The sequence below is a fragment of the Marmota marmota genome, unplaced genomic scaffold (assembly GCF_001458135.2).
Source record: "Marmota marmota marmota unplaced genomic scaffold, marMar, whole genome shotgun sequence".
Lineage (NCBI taxonomy): Eukaryota > Metazoa > Chordata > Mammalia > Rodentia > Sciuridae > Marmota > Marmota marmota.
Window position 1 is genome coordinate 78,910,459 of NW_026000026.1, and position 15,985 is coordinate 78,926,443.

A 15,985-nucleotide genomic window follows, 5' to 3' on the forward strand; every position below is an offset into this window, starting at 1 on the left:
AACCCATTTTCTTTCAGTGTTTGAAATATGTTATTCCAGGATCTTCTAGCTTTCAGAGTCTGTGTTGAAAGATCAGCTGTTATCCTGATTGGCTTACCCCTAAATGTAATCTGCTTCCTTTCTCTTGTAGCTTTTAAAATTCTCTCCTTATTCTGTATGTTGGGCATCTTCATTATAATGTGTCTAGGTGTGGACACATAACATAATTTAGTTAATTTTATCCATGAGGAGGGAAAGAGAAGGCACTGAGGCTTTTTTCTTTTTTTATTTAATATCTTGGCTCTGAGCAGAATGAGTCCCCTGTTGAAATGTCCGGTCATTCCCAATACCATCTTTGTTTTCATCAGCTAGTCCAAGGTTCATGTTCAGATACTTCTAACATTTTATAGTTCACATCCAAAAAAAGCCTTCTGGTATTATTTGAAGGAATTCTACATAATCATCCCAGGTTTATCATTTTTCTTTCTTTGGCACAGATAAAAGAAGGAGATTCATAAATTATGACTATATGTATTTTACATTCACCAGTGTAACTTTTCCCTGACTGTTCTTTCTGCATATAGGGGAACACGTGTCTTCAAATAATTAAAGTTGAGGCCATCTGACATGAATGCATGTCTGAATATGTCAACAGCAGACTTCTAGAGTAAATAACCCAGGGTTTTAGTCATGCTTGAACATATAAACCACTTATAGTTTCAGGTTTGAACTTAAGTGCACTTTGCCTCTATGCTTGCAGTTATAAAATGTGATAGAATATACTTTTCTTTTAAAATTATTGTATGACCTTGAATTTTAGTGTATTCCTTTTGTCACCCAACTCACTGGGAAGCAGTAGTCCTGCTGTTTGAATCCAAACCATAGAACTACTGGAAATTGAACACTTTCTCTCGTCTTCCATCTCTCACCTCTTAAAGTAATTCTAAGTGAAATAAGGCAGACTCACATATTCCAGGGGTGAATGTGTAGAGCTAGGGGTAAAAAAGGAATTAAAAAAAGGAAATCTTTTAAATAGAAAAGAGAGTAAAAACGGGGGAGTAAGGAGAAAGAGGAGGGAAGGAAAAGGAGAAGAACTGTGAAATTAAGTGGACTAAATTATGCTATGTGCATGAAAACTATATCACAACTCATTCCAATTTTATATATAACTATAATGCACCAATTAAAAAATAAATGAATAGATACATATAAGGAAGACCAATAAAGTAGAAGAATGGGATCAGGGGGATGGAGGAAGGGAGAGATTAAAATGTTGCAAATAATGTTATACATATTTTTGCACATGCCAAAATGAACCACATTATGTATAACTTTAATGCATTAATATAAAAAAACTGTTCTGTGAATTAAATTTAAGGAATCAATAAAATGATTGGTAATGTGTAATGCTTCATTAATAATAAATGAGCAATGGATAATTTTTCATAATAACATTATTTTTACATGATTGTCTTTCACATTATAGCCGGACAGCATGAACAGCAAAAACCCACCTAGAAATAAAAAATGTCAATCGATTTACAAACCTGTCTGTGGTTCTGATGGAAAAACCTATGGTAACCAGTGTGTATTTGACCAAGCAAAGAGGTAAAAGGGCTTTGTATTCTTTTGTATCAGGAAATGCTATTCTAATCCATAAGTAATGTGGATCAGAGAGTATTTTTCTCTATGTCTCTGTAGTTTTCTCTCAGTAGTGGCTTGGCTATTATTTTTCAAAAGGAACATAAAACAATACCTAATTCTTGAGCAATAAATTCAGTTAATCCCTGGAGGATTGTGGTTTATTCAGATATTCAAATGGTAAATTTTGAGTTATTCATTCAGCAAATATTTATTGAGCATCCACCCTGTAGGGGGCAGTGATTTAAGAACTGGAGGTAAAATAATGAATGAAACACAGAAATTCCTGTTTTAATTTTTGCAGTTGAAAGGAAAAAATAAAATATATTAGAGGATAAAGAGAATATGAAACCTTGGATTGTTTATTGTTGCCTACTAAATTATATTCCAATCTCAACAGTATTAAAGATTGGATTTGGCGAGTGATCTAAACCTTCAAGTGTTACATAATACCTACAGGAAATAAAATAATTGTAATACTATTTTTAAAATTCTACAGAGTGTTAACATAGAGTTAGATGCTCAAGATTTCAAAAGTTTTGAATGTTCTTCTACAAAAGGAAAAATAAATTAAGAATAATCCCTCTCTTGTTTTCAACAATTTCAGAATTTAGGAAATCCTTATTGCAGAAAGAAACGTTAAAGTGTCCTCTATAATGAATTAGTCACCAATTCTTTGTTGTTGTTGTTATTTTGGTACTGGGAATTGAATTCAGGGCCATTTACCACTGAGTTATACCTCCAGTCCTTTCTACTTCTTACTTTGAGACAGTGTCTCCCTGCAATTGTTGAGGCTGGCTTTGAACTTTACACCCAGCTGTCTCACATTATTGTTAAAACCCCTGACCTAGAGGTGAGAAGAAAATGATGCAAAGTGCACTCAGAGTGAGCAACAAAAACCAGGCAAACCAGCACCAAGGCCTGCTTGTTCCTAAGTGATTTTTAAAAAATAATTGTTGAATAATCACAGTTTCTCTTTCCAGTGGTGCCACATCTATGTGGTCCTTGACTTCTTTCATTTATTTTTTCAGGTCGAGTAATGGAAAACTGAATCTGAAACATGAGGGGAAATGTTAAGTGTTTGAGTGAACCAAATCACCTGGAACAAGTTTGACTTCAAAATCCAATTTGCAATTCTGTTTTCCCTAGGAGTTCAACTGTGAAGTCAGTACCAATCTTACAGATCTGATAGGTCTGTATTATTTTTTGAGTTTGTTCCACTGCAAATAAATCAGTTCCTAAGCAGCTTCTGATTTCTAGGATTTTTTGTTGTCTCTGATTTCCCAACATGATGAGTGTATATGACCTCTCTACTCTTTAATTCTGTTGATCCAATCATTTGTCTTGAGAACAATAAAACACAGCCTTGATTATTATAGTTTTATAATAAATCTTGAAACTAGATAGTGTAAGCTCTCCAAATTGGCTGTTTTTTAAAATTTTGAATGGAAATTTTAGGCCTTTTGCACTTCCATATGAATTTTAAAACAAGTTTGTCAATTTCTACAAAATATTGCATAGATGGGTCAATATGAAGGAGAATTAGCATTGTAATATCATATAATATGCTTTAAGTTCAAGTTATTCCTCTAAATTTATGTATATCTTGATTTCCTTTCATTAAATTTTTGTGGATTTTAGTTTACAGTAATTCACACAGTTTGTGAGAATTATTATTATTTCATACTTCTTTTAGAAATAGTATGTTTAAAAGTATAACTTCTTAGTGTTGGCTGTTAGTAGATATAAAACATTTATATTAGTATACTGATCTTGTGTCCCCAAACCTTGGTAGACTTACCTTACAATTTCTAAAATTATTTTCATGGAGCCAACTGGATTTTGTGTAGATAGTCATAGTGTTTTGTAGTAGGTCAGAATTGCTTTCTGCATTAAATCTGGAAGATTTCCTTTCCTTTTTCTTGCCTGGTTACTGGAGAGAGCTTCCATAAGAATTGTTACCTGCAGAGCAGGCTGAAAAAATGTTAGCTGCAGGGTGGGCTGAACACTAGACCCTCACCCTCTCCCATCTGGTTCCTTATCATTTATTTGCCTCAAGGCTGAACACTCAACCCCACTCAAGGCTGAACACCCCACGTCTATTGCAATGAAAACCCACATCTGGCCCCTGCCCAGTCTGCTTGAGGGCAGAAGATGACACCCTTAGCAACTAATGCATGATCCAATCACTGTACACCAACAAGGCAGCTTGCAGAACCAGAGACCCCATTAGATTTTGGCTATAAAAACTCTCTCCTGTCAGGCCCTGCCCTCCCCTCTCCTCTCCCCTCTTCCTTCTCCTCCTTCTCCCCCTCCTCCTCCTCCTCCTCCCCTTCCTCCTCCTTCTCCTCTTCCCCCTCCTCCTCCTCTTTTCTTCTTCTTCTTCTTCTTCTTCTTCTTCTTCTTCTTCTTCTTCTTCTTCTTCTTCTTCTTCTTCTTCTTCTTCTTCTTCTTCTTCTTCTTCTTCTTCTTCTTCTTCTTCTTCTTCTTCTTCTTCTTCTTCTTCTTCTTCTTCTTCTTCTTCTTCTTCTTCTTCTTCTTCTTCTTCTTCTTCTTCTTCTTCTTCTTCTTCTTCTTCTTCTTCTTCTTCTTCTTCTTCTTCTTCTTCTTCTTCTTCTTCTTCTTCTTCTTCTTCTTCTTCTTCTTCTTCTTCTTCTTCTTCTTCTTCTTCTTCTTCTTCTTCTTCTTCTTCTTCTTCTTCTTCTTCTTCTTCTTCTTCTTCTTCTTCTTCTTCTTCTTCTTCTTCTTCTTCTTCTTCTTCTTCTTCTTCTTCTTCTTCTTCTTCTTCTTCTTCTTCTTCTTCTTCTTCTTCTTCTTCTTCTTCTTCTTCTTCTTCTTCTTCTTCTTCTTCTTCTTCTTCTTCTTCTTCTTCTTCTTCTTCTTCTTCTTCTTCTTCTTCTTCTTCTTCTTCTTCTTCTTCTTCTTCTTCTTCTTCTTCTTCTTCTTCTTCTTCTTCTTCTTCTTCTTCTTCTTCTTCTTCTTCTTCTTCTTCTTCTTCTTCTTCTTCTTCTTCTTCTTCTTCTTCTTCTTCTTCTTCTTCTTCTTCTTCTTCTTCTTCTTCTTCTTCTTCTTCTTCTTCTTCTTCTTCTTCTTCTTCTTCTTCTTCTTCTTCTTCTTCTTCTTCTTCTTCTTCTTCTTCTTCTTCTTCTTCTTCTTCTTCTTCTTCTTCTTCTTCTTCTTCTTCTTCTTCTTCTTCTTCTTCTTCTTCTTCTTCTTCTTCTTCTTCTTCTTCTTCTTCTTCTTCTTCTTCTTCTTCTTCTTCTTCTTCTTCTTCTTCTTCTTCTTCTTCTTCTTCTTCTTCTTCTTCTTCTTCTTCTTCTTCTTCTTCTTCTTCTTCTTCTTCTTCTTCTTCTTCTTCTTCTTCTTCTTCTTCTTCTTCTTCTTCTTCTTCTTCTTCTTCTTCTTCTTCTTCTTCTTCTTCTTCTTCTTCTTCTTCTTCTTCTTCTTCTTCTTCTTCTTCTTCTTCTTCTTCTTCTTCTTCTTCTTCTTCTTCTTCTTCTTCTTCTTCTTCTTCTTCTTCTTCTTCTTCTTCTTCTTCTTCTTCTTCTTCTTCTTCTTCTTCTTCTTCTTCTTCTTCTTCTTCTTCTTCTTCTTCTTCTTCTTCTTCTTCTTCTTCTTCTTCTTCTTCTTCTTCTTCTTCTTCTTCTTCTTCTTCTTCTTCTTCTTCTTCTTCTTCTTCTTCTTCTTCTTCTTCTTCTCTCTCTCTCTCTCTCTCTCTCTCTCTCTCTCTCTCCTCTTTCCCTCTCTCTTTTTCTCCTCTTTCTCTGGTCTGTCAGACACCACTGAAATAAACATCTCTTGGTCGCTCCAAGTGTTGTGGTCAATTTCCTTTCAAGAATATTAAACACAAATGTTGAGACTGAATTTTATTTGTCTTTTGTCTTTCCTTTCATTAAATTCTTAAGAAAAGCTTTCAAATTTTACCATATTTAGCTCTGGTATTTTATAGGTGTGTTTTCATCATACCAGTGTGTAAACAGGACCCCCTCCTCCACCGAAAATCTTATCTTCTCCAGAAATTTTGACCTTAATTTATTTTAGGACTATTAGCAAAAAATTCTCTACAAAAGAGTTCAATGTAGGTAAACTTACTATTTTCCTGTTATTCTATTACTTGCCCACTGGCCTGTAAGAAATCAGCACTCCTGGTGTTTGATGCCCCTTTACTGGTTTATCACAAACATTTATTCAGTACAGTAGTTTGTAAAAGTGTGTTTGCAAATGCAAATTGTGATTTTAAAAAGACAAATCCTTTAACAAGTCCTCTGGCCTTGAGCTGGAGCTTCACAGAGAGTCTATATTTCTAATATAAGAGAAGTTACCAATTGGGCTCCATGGTAACAGCTGGCAGGGGAGGAAAGAAAGGGGAGAAGCAGCTCTCCCCTTCTCAGGTGTTGTCCTTGAAGGGTTAACTTGCCCAAAACAGTGAGGGAAAAAGCTGCTTTTATGTGAAGTTCTGCAGACTGTGAACTTCTGAGCCCCTCCCCTTACATGTTGGAATAAAGTTCTGAACTACCTGAACTCGGGGTTCAGGGGATTAATTGACCACAGCAAAAGCTGTGCCCTCTGAACCTGGCTGCAGACAAATTAAACTGTTTCCTGTCTTAGGTGCCTAGCTTCATCTGTCCCTACAACAGAAGAAACTTCCTTCTAGTCCTATTTTGCTGAGGTGTTTTTTTTTTTGTTTGTTTTTTGTTTTGTTTTTTTTGTGTGTGTGTGTGTGTTGTTTTTGTTTTTGTTTTTAACCTGATGTTTGTTAACCTGGAGTTTATTTTCTGCTTGGAGCAAGGCACAATTATGGGGGTCAGGAAAGGCCATTGTGGTTTGGAGAGGAGGGGTCTCTGGCTAAGTGCCTGTCATCTTCATGTGGAAGAACCCAGCTGGTCTCTGCTTGCCTAGCCTACCAGTTGGAGTGGGCAAGAGTCAAGGTAGCACCTTGGAAAAACCCGTCAGTGGACCACCAGATCAGGACTGAGGCCTGGCTCCGCTGGCTGACCGGCTGCTTCCTCATGGTTTCTGGAGCCAGGTCACTGGTGACCATGCTGGTGAAGGTGGATTCTGAGTGTTCTGGGGACTCCAATACTGTGGCCATGAATGGAGTAGTGGACTTAGCAAAGAAGCAGCTGGCCCACCAGTGATCTGGGTGGCCTTGAGGAGACGCCGGTAGTAGTCATGAGTTGTCAGGAGTGAGTCACTGGAGAGGATGACCACTATGTTTCATCTATAGGCTATAAATAAACCTGTAAATAAACACCTATAAATAAACCTGGTTCAGGCTCCATTTCTTTGTTAAAAGCTATACCCGTCTGGTCACCTTGGTCTGTGGCTGCCTCTACTCTGAAATTATGTTTTTGTTTTCTGTGGTTATTTCCTAGTACTACTTTTCTTACCTTTTATTTCTCAGCCAGCCCATCCCTCCAGAGGGGAACCCTTTCCCTTGAACCCTTTCCCTTGCCCACGTGGGCAATTTCTAATTGACTGCCATCATAGTCAGTGAACAGAACTGCATATAACTTAAATCTTTACATTATAAAGGTTGTCTTTATAGTCACAAATGTGGTCTATCTTGGTAACTATTTTGTGATTCAATAAAAATTTATGAATATATATCATTCTGAAAAAAAATCCATTGTAGCATAAAGAACAGATGGAATTTCTTGCTTGCTATTTTATCCTTATAGATAAATTCTTAGGCATATAGGTTCCCAGTAGGTATTTGTTGAATGAATGAATGAAATAACTTTCCATTAAAATTTCAAACCTAAATAGATTGGCAAGGGGTGATCCTACTGGGTTCCACACTTTCAAGACCTTTCTTCCCCATCATCATATAAATGCCTATTTTACTATAATGATGATCACAACTTCTGCTCCTACAGCACATTACTCTCCTTACCCTTGGCATCTATCAATAATCTGATCAAGGACCATCACTCTTTTAAGGATATTGGAACCTGACTCGGTCTTTCTTTCTGTAAGGACTCATACACAATCTCAGGTGATTTGGGATTCAGTTTACATTGTTACAATATAACATGTTATTCTCAAACTAAGCAGAAATTGGAATAGTAAAAACCTGATTATCTATAAAAGAGATCATACAAAAAACATAATCCTATGACTGAATATTAATTCTTATATATTTAATGAATATTTCAGTCGGGGGCTGTATATATTATCTGAAATAATATGGTGTCTCTAAATGTTATAGCAGAGTTTGTAATGGAGAAAGAAATTGGCGTGTGTGTGTGTGTGTGTGTAATATTCATTCATTTGACCTTGATATTTTTTTACTAGACTTTCAAAATTCAGTGATCCTGCTTTAAAGTTTGCAGCTAAAAGTTGGTCCTGTTGACAACTGCTGCCCAGTAAAATTTTTAGATGAGGAAAGAAAAATATAAATGCTATAGCTTGTTTGCTGAGCATTTAATTGTGTTCCAAAAATATGTTGAAGTGTTCAATCCTGGTATTTTAATGTGACTTTATTTGAAAACAGGGTCTCTGCAGATTTAATTTTAGCATTTTTATGAGGTTTTAATGACAATTTCTCATTTTGTTATTATGGTCAGAGGATTTAGCTATTATGGGCGAACATATTTTTTTATCTCAATGTGAATTCGGCCTTTAACATATCTTTGACAGTTTTTCCATAAGGGTTAAAGATGTATATTTTATGAATTCTGGTTACACAGTTTATAAGTATGTAGTAGTCAAACTTGTTAGTTATGTTCCTTATATCCCTATAGAGACATAAAATAGGTGTATGCTTTTCTAGGAATAGTAAAAAAAAAAATATGGACAGAGATTTTTAATCATGTCTGTCTTGGAAAGTTTACTTAAAGCATTAGAAGAAGGAAGAAGCAGACACTGTAGCTTGAGCTGAGAAAGCTGGAGTGCTCTTTACTGATTCAAAAGTCGTCATGGTTCAAGCTCCTTTTGCAGGAGTTCCAGATTACTGAAAAAAATAATTTAACTAAAAGATATGGTATGGTTCTGGAAATGGTAAAATAACAACTCAAGGCATAATATTACCCTGTCATCAGTGGAATATTCAATATAGCAGCTCAAGGAGGTCCAATTTCCTTTGCAAATTTTACATGGGTCGCTGAATAAGACCACTGTGATCTCTGATTGCCTAAGGCCCACATACTGTGGGAACTCTGGTTTACAAAACAAAATATTTATCTACTTTAAATTAAATCATTATGGCAATCTCTCTTTTGTTGGAAACTAGCATCTGTCTATTAGTTTAGGGTCCCTCAGCTTGCCCCCTCTTCTCCTTGCTGGAGGGAATTGTGTACTAGAGACAAATTATCTTGTTGAACTTCAAATGTGTATGACTGACACTCTTAAAGACTCCCGATCGCCTTATTCAGATTTTCAATGAATGATCCTCAGTCCTTTTTATTCCTTTTTAAAAAATCTTTTCCTCATTTAAGTCTGAATCAAGTGGCTAAACCAATGCATGACATCTGTTAGAAACAAAACCCAATGTTGTTTCTACTGGTGGTAGATATGTAATCGTAGTTGTTTGGGATTTTTTTTAACACATTCCTAGTATTTCCAACTTCACATAAGCATTCCACTCCTAAATGCTGAATTGATCTACCAGGACACACAATACTGAATACCCTAAAGCTCCTACAAACCACTGGAAAATCACTATATGTTCTTCATATGCTTCACTTAACACTTTGAATATCATGCCCACTGTCCTCTTTCTTGTACAAGCTTTCTCATCTCTGCCTGTCTGCACCAGGCTTCCTGGGGTCTTGCTCTCCCTTTCCTCTGCTACTGCCTGCTGAGAATTTTGCTTTGATGAATCAGTGTGACAAATCTTTTAGGTCACACTGCACTGACTTTTTTCACAAGGACACTTAAAAGACTCCACTTAGAGGGCTGTCAATTCCCTACATTACTCTCTTTTAAGGTAATTCTTCATGGGTGTTGAGTTATCACTTTTCATCTTAAAAAAAATAACCATGCACTACTATGAGTGAGCAGAGGACCTGTGGTTTGTGAAGCAGAAAGTCAACCCACAGTCAGTCAGGAATGATTCTGTGTCACTGGAAGATGTGTACTTTAAAACGTGGTTGCCAATTATTTAATTCAGTTTCTTTTGTAGTTACAATGGGAGAAACCTTTATTGATATCTTTATTTCTGTCAAATCTAAAGCAGTATTTTTCCTTTCTTGAGCAATTACAGTAGAGTGGTAGAGAAAATAAATGATCTAAGGTGACAACTGCATTACAGTCTCTTCATAAAGCTTGGCCAAAAAACAAGAAGCCCTCACACATCCAGTCCTCTCTTTATTGAGAGTGTATCTGTAAATAATTCAATCTACTTTTCTAGTTGCTTTCAGTTTTCAAAGAGGATGGTTTTGATACAGGTAGTCTGTTAAAGTGAAATGCCAAGGTCTTTATTTATCCTTCAAAAAATGGAGGTCTGCTTAAGATTTGCACAGGGGACTGATATCTTTTCACATTGTAATCATGAGATTCCTCTTGTAACTCAATTTGCCTGACATATGTTACAATTACACATGAACTCAACTAGGTCCTAGAAAATACTTAATAATTAGGACATTCCTCATCTACAGGTAAGAGGACTTGAGAAGCTTTCATATTTTATCCAATTACAAGAGTTGATGATTCTAGTGCTTTAAAACAGCAATTAGATTTTTATGGAATTTCTAAAATGTATGATCTTATTTTTTAAGACCTATAAGATATATTTCTTAATAATTAAACATTCTTTTGAATGTAAATATTTAGTCTTATTTTCCATTCTTTAATGAAAGCCTAAGAAAATAGTTAACATAAAAGGATTGCATGTGTGTGAGGGTTTTATAAGGGTAAACAAACAAGAATATTCAGACTGATGTCATGTAAATAGATTCTTGAGACCATGTCATTAATATGAGTTAGAATTTCCAGGGCAGGATCATTAGATTAGGTTGGATTAACAACTCCATTACATAAATATCAAGATCAGGCATTTTCTGAACATAGAATCCGTATTTGATTGAATGACAAACAGAATCCAGTTGGTGTCCTTTGAGACATCTGATGTTTGGGAGATATTTGCCAAGCCAGACTAACAGACTAATCACATAATGGATGTATAGTGAATGAAAGAATTAGATATATGTGTTTATAAACTTCATTCATTCTATCCTTAATCTAATGTAGACAGTTTAAAAATGACATGACCAAATTATTTTGAAAATAATATAAATTATTCTCCTAAAGCAATTCTTTCAATGAGCAGTGTAATATCCATTACTTAATGCAGTGGAGGCCCAGGAATTAGTATTTGTCCATCTCTACATTTAATCTTCTTTTAATTGAGGAAATATTAAGTGCCATACACACATACATATATATCTCTGTGTGTGTGTGTGTGTATATATATATATATATATATATATATATATATATATATATATATATATATATATATATATACACACACACATACATACATAGAGAGAGATATAGACATACATATGAATATATATGTTTATGTATATCTATATCTATATCTATCAATCTTGGTGGAAGACAGTAAAGATAAAATGGTAAGAAAAACAAATACAGTCATTTGGCTTCAAGTACTTTAATTGTATGAGTTAACAGTGTTTCCAAATGTCAATTGGAACTGGTATTATTCACTGAACTCCATCTCCTCCCTGAAACGAATACATATCCTAATAAACACCTGTTTACTGCAGCACATCATTTTACAGCTTTGACCACTGAGTTCTCTTTCAATTGGCAACTGTGTCCCTTTATCCTACCACCAATGTATTGTTGCTTGAGAACTTTCTTATTATCTGGGATTGCAAGATGCCCCAATTAATCTTGTTTAATATCTGCTCCAGTCCTAAAGTCAGCCATTTTACTAAAGACTCCAAATTTCTTTTATTGAAAAATCGGATTATAAACCAACATCTAGGTGTGAGGTGTGCTTATTGCTCTATGTGTATCATTTTTAGGGCTTCTTGGCTTACAAAATGATCAAAAGAAATACACATGTATATACTATCGTTTAAAATGGACTGCCAAACAGAACTTGGTCCACTTTTCTAAAGTTTATTTTGGGTAAAGGAACTATTCCAACCACCTAGTATCCTAACAAAGGTGGAACACTTGCTTTCACTTACACTCATTGTGAGATTCAACTAGACATATGTGAACACCAGGCCCCCTAGACATGTGAGCAAACATGCAGGAAATATGTCCTCTTTACACATGCAAGGGGACCTGCTGACTCTCCCGATCCTTTGGATGAGCCCCCAAGAATGATGGCAACATTGAAAAGAAAACACTTACTTTTGAATCTTGCTGTTGTCCTCAAATAATAGGAACTGCCCCTTTGGGAAGTACTACCTCCTATTGCTCATGTACCACTTTGGGGAAGGTAATGAAGTAGAAGTTAATTGCTATGAATATCGGTTATTTTGTGTCTCTTTTCTGTCATGTAGATCCAGCTGAGTTAGCTGTGAGTGAGGAGCATACGTGTGAGACAGATGGCCCACAAAGAAGAGACACACAGATATTCTGGGTTCTGTCTAGGATCTTTAAAGTAGCTCAGTTGAGATGCTTAGATAATTTTTCATAGATATTTCCTTGGGAGCGTTGGAGAAAATTTGATCTGATGTGACCTAGGAAGAGGTTAGAGAGAATTTGATCAGAAGCATGAAGAAGAGAAAAAGGCAATAAGAGTGATTATAGAACCTAAGATGTTGAAGTGATGAGAAATTTTTCCAAGAAAGGAGCAAGAAAAAGTTTTGGGAATTACCATTAGACACAGACATAAGTGCTTAGAATTTTTCTATACTAGAAGTCCATTAGAGTTCATTGGAATTATTTCTTTTTATATTTTAACCTTTTATTATCAGATCACTGTGAATTTAAATGAGGTTGTAAAATATCTGTAGATATATACTCTAAAATAGTATAATTTCTCCTCTTTCTTGGGGGAAATGAAGCTGAAATTCCAACTGTGTGATTACAAGGTTGGTTCCTGCTAGAAGCCAGCCACCAACCTGAGCCCACAAATCTAGAGCCCTCACAGATTAGTCATTTCAATAATATACAAAAAGGCACTTACCACTTCAGAAATTCCAAGTGTCTTGGAAATTATGGGCCAGAAAAAAGGAAATGGGGACAGAAAGCAGATATGTATTTATTACTATGCCAGAGCAGATCATTTTTAGATTTATATTATTTAGAAATAGAAAATATTTTTATGATTTATTTAGAAAATCAAAGTTGTAAACATTAAAATGAGAGACTGTGTTGTAATCAAATCTTCTCATTTTGTATAGATAAAAGACACTGACCAAATAATGAACTCTATCCCTGCTTCAAAGACAGATATGCTCACAATATCTCATATATCACATGTGCCATAACTGAGTTACTGAAATTGAATATCAAAAAGCAAATCACCCTATTAGTTGAAAAACAAAATCCTAACTACCATAAGGACAATGAATTCCTATTGCTAAAAAAATCAAAATAACTAAAAAGAAAATTAGATTGGTTTAAATATCTCAATAGGAACATACAAAACAAAGTAAATATATATATTCTAATTGTCAAAAACCTCAGGGAAATGAAAAGAGAACCCAAGATTTAAGATGTTCCTAAAGCATAAAGGCAAAAGAAAATCAGTCTCAAATGCCCAATAACTTAAGCAATAGTGTACTTAAGAGTACTTCTTGAGCAACCTTCTGAGGATGAGCATGGTCCACCAAAAACTTGATAGAAAAAGATTGCCAAAGGACTAAGGAGGAACATTTAACACATTTTAATACTAGAAAGCAGGATGTCACAAAATGAAACACTAATATAAACTGTTGTACGTTGTTTGTTTACACAGAGCAGAAGAAAAGAAATGAAACTACAGTGAGTTCATTGAAGAATAGGAAGAAAAGAGGTATAAACCTAATGGCATGATGAAAATATGGGCAACCAGCCACTAATTAGCTAAATAAGAATATAGAGTGAAGATAAGTCTGTTTAATGTTCATACCCAGGGGAGCCTTACAAAGTATGATACTCCAAGGAAAGTCCATATGATTGAAGTTAAAATACCCTCTTCATAGGGGAAAAGAATAGAAGGGAGATGTAGGCAATTTTTTAAGGGAAAGTCGATGACATATAGAAGAAATAAATGAGAGAGGAGCAGACAATAGCCTGGGTTCTCTGCTCTGGGAAAGGGAACCACAGACAATAGCAGGGTGAGGGATGAAGTTCCTGCTAACAAATATTGTCTTCTTATGCTGATGAAGTTTCCCAGGTAATCTTTTAAAGCTGCCCTCAGAGAGCAGATGAAGTCCTCTGAGTATGGTGACAACTTTCTGTTTCTTCTATTCTCTGATGATTTAACCTTTTTGGTATTTGATGAGCTTCTTAGGGAAGGAGCTTGAGACAATTGCATTGCTTTTAGAAGAGATTTCTTCAGTTGGACAAGAGAACTTTAGAGGCAGCCATTCCCTCAGCCTGGAGACAGGAGGAGGAAATAAGGGAAAATCAGAGAAACCTTCATTCTGAGACTATTTCTCCAACTCAGCATGTCAGAGTGCCACATTTTGGGTTGTAATTCTCTGAGCCCCAACACAAGAGACACAGGACAATGAAATGTATAAACATTAACAGCAACAGCAAAAAACAAAAACAAAAAAAACCTCATGAAACAATTACTAGATACAAATTGATTCAAAAGAGAATCCTACTAAACTATTAAAGACAAGGTTCAATGTCATATAACCAGTTCCAGGGCAGAGAATATTAGATATGGAAAACGACAAACCCCCAAAATAGTGAGAACTGGGAAAAGGGGAGTGAGAAGGTAAGCCATACATTGAGAGCATCCATCCTTTCCCAATACATTCTTTCCCAGTGATAAAACAAACCCTGGGGAAGAGGTGTCCATCAAACCTAGATAGGTAGTCTTTGGGAAGAGGCCAAAGCACTAACCTTTCCTTAAACAAATCCTTTCCAGATACCAACCACTGATCCTAGGCCCTCCATCAGCTCCAGTAAGATGAATCCCAGAGACTGACCACTGACCCTAGACATCCTCCTATTTTGCCCAGTAAAACAGACCCGAAATTCCTGAGTGCCCAAGTTGACATGCTCATTAATTAAGTCACTTTTCAGTGTTACCTACATAAGCCCAGTCCTTTCCTTTGTTCAATGTCTCATTTTCTCTCCAGGAAACTGGATCCACTACCATAGGTGTAGTCCTGTTCCTGAATAAAGGCTGAAATGAACTGTGAAGTTTGCGTCCAGCCTAGTCTCTTTATTCTAAAGAGAACATGAAAGCAAACTTCCTATTTTTTTATTAAGTAACTGAAATATTTATACAATAAAATAGCACATAATAATAATATTGAGGACTTAATCACTTATACAGAATGATGTACATTTAAAGTATTAGCAAACAGAATAACATGTACTTTTAAAATAATAGCTAAGTGGAATTGATTACTGGAATCTAAGGTTTATTAAATATATGAAAATTGATACAACACATCTGTATATACAACACATTATGTATAGTTATGAGAATATTTCTATAGATGCTAAGAAAGCATTTGACAAATTCAATATTTCCTAATAAAATATCAAAGATAAAGTTGCCTGACATTTTAACACAATAAACATTTGTACATCTCAGTTTTAAAACAATCATTGTAGTTAACTGAAGAAATTCTCATTAAGATTAAAAACATATGTAAGAACATTCATTTTCCCTAAAATTGTCTTAGTTCATCTTTCATAACTATAATGAAATATCTGAGGCTGAGTAACTTTATGAAGAAAAGAGTTTTATTTTGGTTTATGATTCTGGAGGTCCAAGGTCAAGGTCTAGGTCACCTAGTGATTGTCTTCTTTTGGAAGAGTCTCAAAGAGATACAGGGCATTACATGGCAATAGAGAAGGAGTGTGTGTATTTATATCTCTCTGGTATTTCTCTGCTGGTATTTCTCCTTCATATAAAGCCATCAGTATTCAATCACAGGTTCCCTGCTCTGATGATTTTATCTAATGCTAATCACCTTTGAAAGGCCCCATTTCTAACCATCATAGTGAGATGACGGCAAAGGACAGGTAGTTGGCATAGATAGTGGACGATCAGGTTGAGAAGATGGGGGGAAATTCAAAGACAAGAAAACAACTCCAGAGCACTTCCCCAGTCTCAACTAGCTACCAACACCAGGGAATTGCTCCTCCCAACACAAGGAGTTGCTAATGAGTTCCCCCTGGGTGGCTCTTTTCCTGCCTTTTGGGCAGGTGTGAAGGATAGGAAGAGGTAGCCCCCTATGGAGGCTCTTTTCCTGCATTTTGA

At 35.6% G+C, this 15,985-nt stretch overlaps 1 protein-coding gene across 1 annotated transcript in view; it reads left to right on the plus strand.

Annotated features, from left to right (window-relative positions):
• The window catches only part of Marcol (MARCO like), a 10,585-nt gene extending 7,728 nt beyond the window's left edge, over positions 1 to 2,857 (plus strand). The window contains exons 3-4 of the mRNA XM_048811915.1: positions 1,466 to 1,587; positions 2,652 to 2,857. Coding sequence (XP_048667872.1) covers positions 1,466 to 1,587; positions 2,652 to 2,697 — 168 coding nt within the window. The 3' untranslated portion in view covers positions 2,698 to 2,857. The remainder of the gene's footprint in view (positions 1 to 1,465; positions 1,588 to 2,651) is intronic.
• Positions 2,858 to 15,985: the final 13,128 nt, after the last annotated feature.